At 34.9% G+C, this 8,544-nt stretch overlaps 1 protein-coding gene across 1 annotated transcript; it reads right to left on the reverse strand.

Moving 5' to 3' along the window:
- Positions 1–446: 446 nt before the first annotated feature.
- Positions 447–8,404, reverse strand: LOC128189003 (dynein regulatory complex protein 10-like). Its single transcript, XM_052860366.1, has 5 exons — positions 7,409–8,404; positions 6,906–7,139; positions 1,783–1,854; positions 1,255–1,517; positions 447–641 (listed from the first exon to the last, which is right to left on the reverse strand). Exons 1-5 carry the CDS (start codon positions 8,303–8,305, stop codon positions 632–634), a joined length of 1,476 nt encoding a protein of 491 aa, XP_052716326.1. The 5' UTR covers positions 8,306–8,404; the 3' UTR covers positions 447–631.
- Between the last annotated feature and the right edge of the window lie 140 nt (positions 8,405–8,544).

Consider the following 8,544-nt stretch of genomic DNA (forward strand, 5'->3'; position numbering starts at 1 on the left):
AGGTACGTACATAGATTTCGACCAATCGATAAACGGGGCGTCTAGATTTCAGTCTGGCCGTTTCTATAGAGCTATGAATTAACTATATGTTTCCGTAAAAAATAGAGGAAATAATACTTAGTACTGTGATGTAAATATAAAGTATGTTATGTGATGTTTTACTGTACAAAGATGAAGGGCTCAGGTGGTTCAATTTCGAGCGGATAGAGGTTAATTATTTCATGAGTGAGAAATAATGCTATACGCAGTAATGGTATACTTTGAAAATTATCAATTATGGATAAAAAGTAATAATTCTAAAGCATTTAGTGATTTATAAATTCTTCTTTCATAAATTGACAAGAATACGTTGGAAAACTAAGTGGTTGTTTCATGGGAAAATTGTGGATATTGGTTATCTTGACTATCAGACAATAATTCAAAAATAAAGAAAAGACTTCATAACAAACAATGTAAAAAGAATTTATCTTAGAAGTAGCAACTACACAACTGTAAAACAGGGGGTAAACATGTATATCAAACAATGTATACACAGGAACTTTCACCAATGTTATATCTTCACGTCCAGATTTCATAAACAGTAATACAGGGAAGGAACCTGGCTACCATTACTCTCCGTGAGCCTCATTCTTTAAGCTGAACTGTGAAAACAAACCACATACTTTATGTGTTGTAAATAGAGCAATAGAAAATAAACATTTAAAATGTTCACATGAATTATAACCAGATATATAATTTTACTGGTAAAATGAATTTTTCTTATAAAAATAAGAATTTGTTGAGAAATAAAACATTATAATCATAATGTGCAAACCAAACATGATGGACACTTGATGAACTGACAAAGAAACATTGTGGAGGCAATACATATTTGATGGGTTGTAAATTCTCTCTGATGAACTCCTGAAGAAGTGACAAACAATATTCTGTGCCTCAGGTCTGATGATGGAGGTGAAATTAGTCCACATGAATTCCACACCAAAATGTTACACATGTAAATAGCAAACTAAATCTGGCTTAATTTAGTCTAAGTTAAAAAAAAACCACACTTCAACAAAAGCAGACAATTTATTGTGTTTACATATATAATGTGAGTACATTTCAACAACCAGATGGTATAGCTAGTTATTTAATTACAAAGACAATGCATGCTATTGTGATGAAACACATATAGTGATGTCACAAATATAGTGATGTCACTCAGCATGCCCCACCAACCCGCAGACAACACAGCCACCTCACACAAAGCTTTACTTTTTCTTTTTGCCGCCACCCTTCTTCTTGCGGGCCTTGAGCGCCTTGCGGACTTTGAAGGACCGCCAGAATGCCTGGATAGTGGTGGCGGCCTTCACCATCAGTGCCATCTCTCTCTCCGCCGCCTCTCGCTTCTCCCTTGCCACGCGGCGCTCCTCCATGATCTGCTGGTACTCGGCCTCCAGCGTCTTGAACCGCTCCTCCAACTCATGGAGCTGCTTCTTCTCCTCAGTGTACACCAGGTCTATCTCCTCGTACTCACTCTGGCAAACAGAAATTTTTGATTTAATAAATAGGATAAAAACTTTATTCTGTTAAACACAGAAATCTCATACTTCTATAAAAAGAGATACAAAAGTAACAATCAAAAGTACTTTATTTCAATGTAACAGTTTTTGTCATATACGGTAGTCTAGATTGTGACAAGCACAATTGAAAACTTTATCTTCAATATTAAAGAGAAAAAAAGTCTTAAACTTAGACTGTTCAATATGGAACATTAAACATTATTTTATCAGTCAGGCCTACCTGTCTTTCATTCATGTCTGTATCATATTTCTGGATCCAGTTCTCAACTTGTGACTCAACTCTGAATTTTTTCTGGAAAAAACAAAATCAAATTACAATATAACGATTCTATATTTTTTAAGGTTTCCCAATCCTTTGGTAGTCACTGGACATTTGTCATTTATAACCAGTTATTTGAGCCAATCAGTCAAAATCGTTGATTAAGGGTCCCTAGCTCTCCTCTGATGCAGAGAGAGTGCTATATGTCAAAGACTATTTGAAAATCTGAACTAAGACATTTTGAGACAAAGTTTGTGAGCATTAGTGGCCAAACATTACAGTTCCTTAATGAAATCTAAATTTGAAGATTTCAGGGTTATTAGGGATTGCAGACTTAATTAGTATAGGACAATATGAGGAACAGTTTTTAGTGAAATTATATTGGAGAATTTGAAATCTAGCTTCCTACCCTCTACTGAACAGCAGACAAAAAGAATGTACAGTGAATATAAACAAGGAGACATTTAGCTAGTAACTTAATACCTTATTCAACTCTTGGGTTACCAAATTTTTAGCTCTCTATAGAAGACTAAACTTGTAGATAAAGCAAAAAGGCTTGTGGGCAACTTTGTTCACCATGGCAACAGTGTCCAACTCAAGAAGCTACAGTACCGATCAGACTCGACCTAACACCAAAGTAAACCCCAACTAAATCCCGAGATCTCTAGCTTAGCTGGGTCTGCTTTTTCAAAATTTGTGTCGACTTGCATGGGTTTACTTTTGGTTTACTCAGGGTTTACTTTTGGTTTACTCAGGATTTGCTTTGGGTTCAACTGTATGCACTGAATTTAAGTTTAATCTTTAATCTTACCATCTTACTAACTGTAATTCCTGCCCCTTGTATATTCCAATTACACATGTAGCGTCAGCTTTCAGAGGTTTACTTCTGGTCGGGGTTTACTCTCTGTTTACACTCTGGGTATACTTTAAGTTTACTCTTGGTCCACTCTAGTAAACACAGAGTAAACCCCAACCAAAAGTAAACCCAGGGTTTAGTTGGGGTTTACTTTCTGTTAGGTTGGGTCTGATCGGTACTGTATATCTGACTAAGTGTGGGTGATAACTAAAATAAAGTTACCTCTCTTTGATATATGTAAATACATTACTTGAATTTCAAAATACTTCAGACTATATTACATCTCCTTGTATAATCAATATACCGTTCACCAAATTTTATTTGTGATGACTTTATTCTGAAGATAAACAAATTTGTGACAACTACACTACCGATCAAACCCACTCTAACACAAAAGTGTAGACCCCAACTTAACCCCGGGTACATTTGAGGTTTACTCATGATCCACTTCGAATTTACTTTGGATTTACTCGGGGTTTTCTTTTGAGGTCCACTTTTCACACTGAAGTGTGAAGCAGACCCGTCCTTTACATTTGTATCTTATCATCTTACTGCCTGTAATTTCTGCCCTTGTATATTCCAAATACACATGTAGCACCTGCTTTCAGGGATATACTTTTGATGGGGGTTTTCTCTCTGTGTCCACTCTGGGTTTACTTTGAATTTACTCTTGGTCCACTCAAGTAAAACCAGAGTAAACCCCAAAAGTAAACACAAGGTTTCGTTGGGGGTTACTTTCTGTTAGGGTGGGTCTGATCGGTACTGTAATTTTGGGATTAAGCTGTTGATTATAGCAGATGCTGCTCGCTGGCACGCAGCATGGGCGAGCTAAGTGAGCTCAAAGAACCAGTGTGCCCTGGAAAAAGAATGAGCTAAACCTACTGATTCAACAAGAAAAAATTGTTGTCTACATCCCATAATGCTCTCTAATGTTTTCATGGTGCTATGCCAAAAATGGCCAACATTTAACTCATAATTTATGGTGCCTTGAGGTTTAAAGACATGTTTTGAGTATCGCACAAGCTTTGGTGAGATCCAAGAGATTTTTTTTACATGTTTCCATTCCTACGTATTGAGTCAAGATACGTAAACAAATATTTCCTATGATATATTTAGAGGTGGATCAAACATCTGTATTGTGTGTACTAGCTATTTCAGTATAGACTGCAATACCTGCCTTATTGACATATGGTTTTAAAATTTATTTTTTTGATAGAGAGATTATATATATACTAGCAAGAGCCATTATACTTTACTGTCATATCGATCCAATTTTAAGCCAATTTTGCATGCATGTACAAAAGTATGAGTAGGGAGGAAATAAAAAAAGAAGATATTTTGAACTAAAAAAAAAAAGAATAAAGAGAAAAAATAAATAGTTAAAAAATTTATGCATATATTGCATATAGTCAAACATTAAATTTGAAAATGGAAAATTACACTCCTACAAACAGGGATTGGGAGGACGGAAAACGTATGTAATTAGAATTCAAAGGTAAACAAATTTTTAAACAATATATAATGAACCTGAAAAAAAAAGGTACAAAAAAAATAATCTCTCTCTCTCACAAAAATTCTTTGACGTTTGTTGATAATAAATAACATTAAGTTGACAATGATGCAACGTACGTGTAATTCTTGCTGCGCTCGCTACAACAGTAGCACCGTTAACATATTATGGGATTATATGGAAATTATATATTACCAGCCATTTAGAGACAGGTTGTGACAAGATATATTCAAGTCGACGAGGCTTTTGCGATCCTAAGAAAACTTCTTGCATGCAAATAAACCTTTTTAATGACTTTTTTATTTTAATTGAACTTTGAGATTCAGGGTTTCCTAGATCCTAAGATGTGACTACTTAACTGGATTAATAAAAACACTTCAGAAGAGATAAAATCTGGTTCAATGGAAAATGTTACTTTTTTTTCATTATTGCAAATGCTTTTACCTTGATTGAAACATTAGATAAGATTATTTATGAAATCATGAAAACCCTTATACATGTACATCATATCCTCTAGTCCACAATGAGCAAATGCAGGGGTTTCAGTAAATAACGTTAAGTCACCTTCTATGTAATTCTTTTCTATTCAATCTTGTGCATTTTGAAAAGGAAAGTTAACATGCTTACTTGAGTGACCACAAAAGACAAACATAATCCAGTGCAAGAGAGAGTGACCTTCAGTGACCTTCAGTGACCTTCAGACACAGGTCAAAGGAACACAGAACTAGAAAACTACCGACCTGTCACAGAGTGTTAATGTAGTGCCACCTCAGAGGGGAGGTTACTCTGTCATAAATGTTGTACTCCAGTTTACACATCTAGTTCAGATATCCTCTATAGACCCCCCTTATAGTTTTATATACCTGGTATATAATGATACATTATTCCCCTTGGAAATTTGTTCAATCTGCTTTGAAAATACGTCTCAAAAAAGCAATATACATGTAATTTATTGCATGTACCCTAACTTAATAATTGACTATTACTTTAAAAACTGACTCAAAATAAATTTACCAATAATAGTTTAAGAAATTCCTAAGCCAACAAAAAAAAAATTGGTTCAAATATCTGCTCACATCTAATTTAACATTGTACATTGCCTATTTTTATCACTAAATGAACAAAATTAAAATTTCGCATGTGCACTTGAAAATCTATAAAAAAAAATTCGGATAAATTTATGAACTTGTTTTAGATACTCAAGTCAGTAAAACGCTTGACTTCATTAAATAACAGAATTGCAATCATCGTGATAATTCGGATTTAACTATTACATTTGAAAATGGCCGCCAACTCTAGTTAGAAGACGTTCAAGTTATGATCGCGACAGCAATGATTTTAGTTTTGGTATGAAGAAGAAAGTCATTTACGGTACCTACAAATGTATACAGAAGGAGAGGTTCTGCAGCTTGTACTATACTAAATATCCCATTATGCTTAAACACGTGGCTTTCTCAAGCCTTGTAGTTGTGGTGTTTCTTAAAGAACATGATGACTTCTTTATTTTATTTAGTTTTAGCTAATTAATCTGATAAGATAGATACATTCATTGTAAGGTAACTATTTTTTTGCTTTAAAACATTGCTTTTAATTTCTGGATTTTAATAAGAATTGCGCATTATTAAAATAAAAGAAAAAAATATTTCATCTTTTTTTTGTAATGAAAAAAAAAAAAATTATCACAACCCGACCGCATCTGTTTTTGAAAATATTGGCTAATTAAAACCAAGAGTTCAATTTTTATGGCCTAATTCATTTGAAATGTTATATTATGACCTTTAATCATGTTAATCTTCATAATGCTGACAGATTGTTTCTAGTTCATGTTTCTACTTTTGTTAGAAATAAAAAAAAAAAACCAACCTAACAAATTCAAGAAAGAAGATATAAGAGTGAAAAAAAATTCATAAATGTGAAAATAAAAATCTGGTTTTGTTTTTTAAATCTACAAGAGTTTCTAAATGTAATCTAGACAACTTTTTATTTAAGAACTACAAAGATATAATAGGTACTACTAGTATATCTACATATCTACTGGTATATGTGATCTATGTAGGAGAGATTGTGAGGACAAATCTACCAGAGGATAGTGCATGCTAGGAGTACAACATCTACAGAGGAAGTGCTACCAAGTTATCCAGAGTGCAAACTTACACGGGTACAAGGATGGCATAGACGGAGGGGTCAAACTTCTTTGGAAAAATCATCAATTTCTGAATCAAAACTTGTGACCAAAAAGTGATATTCATAGATTTAAATTTTGACTGAAGGAATTGATAAAAGCAAAGCTGGAAAATGAAAATAAATTTCTGAATTATCGGTAATATAATGCTGATATAAATGAAAAGATGTTTTGATTTTGAAACAAGAATTATGAAACAAATGGAATATGTCATCCTTGTACCAGAGGAGTTTTTACACTCAGTGCATTCTAGGGTAGATTTCAAAACCAGCACATAAAATATTCTGGAGGGGTTGGTTCAAGATTTAAAAAAATTAACTTTACATAAAATACTTAAAAATTACAATCAATATGAAACGCATGTAAAGCTAACCGTAAAAAATATTGATATAAAAGAGAGAGATCAAAAATTCTAAGGCATCAATGTAAGTTTGATCAATTATCTATATCTATGGAGAGGGATATTTCCTGTGCTGGTTTCAGGGGGTGAACTCTGGGGGAGGTGACTACTACACTACACCGGTAACAAGACGTACTCTTCTGAGTTCCTGCTCGTTTTCCCTGTGTTCCATCACCGCGTTCTGCAGCTGCGTTTTGAGCTGGTTCAGCTCCGTCATCAGGCGCTGTTTCTTGCCCTCGCTGTTCTTTAGATCCGCTTGTTCCTGTTTTTCCGCCTCATTGGTCACTCTTTTATTGTTCTCGTCTGAAAACTTCTCAATCTGACGCAGATCTGCCTGGAGCTTTCTGATTATGGAATTCTTCTTCTTGATCTGTTAAAAGAGTGTAACATATGACAATTCATAGATGAGGACTTTCTCTTTGATATTCTATAAGATTTAAAAAAATTTGTGTGTCAGTCAAAGATGTTTCTAATTTCATAAATAATTATCAAGCAGTGGAGATAACATTTGCATATTATTGTACATTGTAAAATTTTTATATAAAGTTTAAATAATTCTTAATTACGAATAAGAACTCTACTTTTTTTCAATAATATACATCAAGAAATTAATTATCAGAAGCTGAATAAATGAAATACTTCTTCATCTTTATCATCCATGGCCGCCTTGAGTTTCTGCTCCAGGTCCTCAATCACTGTGGCGTTCTGTCTCTCCCTCTTGGAAACCTCCTGAATGTACTGCATTCTCTCCTTCTCTTCCTCTGGGGTGGTCAACAGCTTGTTCAGCAAAATGTCCCTGAGGTCAGACATATCCTTCAGAAACATACTGCAAGGCTCTGCTCGCCTTGCCTGGTTTTTGATCATGCTCAGGGCATTGGGATTGGTCAAGAATGCCCTAAGGATATTTTTACAGGAGCTGCTCAGCTGCTGTGCTACCAGACTGAGACTTCTCATGGTCCTCTCTGTCTGGCTGTCATAGCTCTCCACAGACTGGGCCGATCGGACGGACCTTGCACTAGCTACACTGCTCCTCCGTGACCCACCCATTTGTTCTGCCTCAGGCATAGGACTCTCTGTGCTGGCCCCATACTCTCCCATTCCCTCATCCTCAAAACCTTCACTCTTCTCTGTGCTAGCTGTTCTGATGCGTCTCTGGCGCATCTGAATATCGAGCTGCTGTTTGATTTCTTCATAGCTTTCCACAGTGTTTTTATGAATATCCAATAACAAAGAGAGTTCAGCTCCAAGGCTTACTCGAAACCTCTCTCTATTCTCTAAAATGAATGGAAGGATTGAAACAATTTCAGCTTTACAAATCGTATCCTCAAACACTGACATCACACGCTGGGCCTCGATCGTAGAAATCTTTTTTCTTGTTGGCTCTAATGCTCTTGATGGATCCAATCGCAATTTATTGCGAATTTTGTTTGGAGGAACACCAAACTTACTGTTAGGCGGGTGTGGCATATGTAATTTAAGGGTAGGCTCAGTTGGAATGGCCTCCGTAATTACACGCGACACTTGTCCCGTCGCCATTGTTTTTCCTTTCTTTAAAAATTACATACAATGTTGTGTCAGTTACTCTAAACGGACTCTGCCATCTTGATTTAACCTTATCACATTTAATTTGTTGACATGTCTTACACTAGCAACAGATAGTTCCATGTATCTTATATATATTCTTATGTTTCAATTCATGATTATAAGTATTCTTTTAAATTATATATCAAAATATCATGTTGAGAGAGTTAATTTCAAATTTGGAACAATATAAA

The sequence above is a fragment of the Crassostrea angulata genome, chromosome 6 (genome assembly GCF_025612915.1).
Source record: "Crassostrea angulata isolate pt1a10 chromosome 6, ASM2561291v2, whole genome shotgun sequence".
In the NCBI taxonomy this organism is placed as follows: domain Eukaryota; kingdom Metazoa; phylum Mollusca; class Bivalvia; order Ostreida; family Ostreidae; genus Magallana; species Magallana angulata.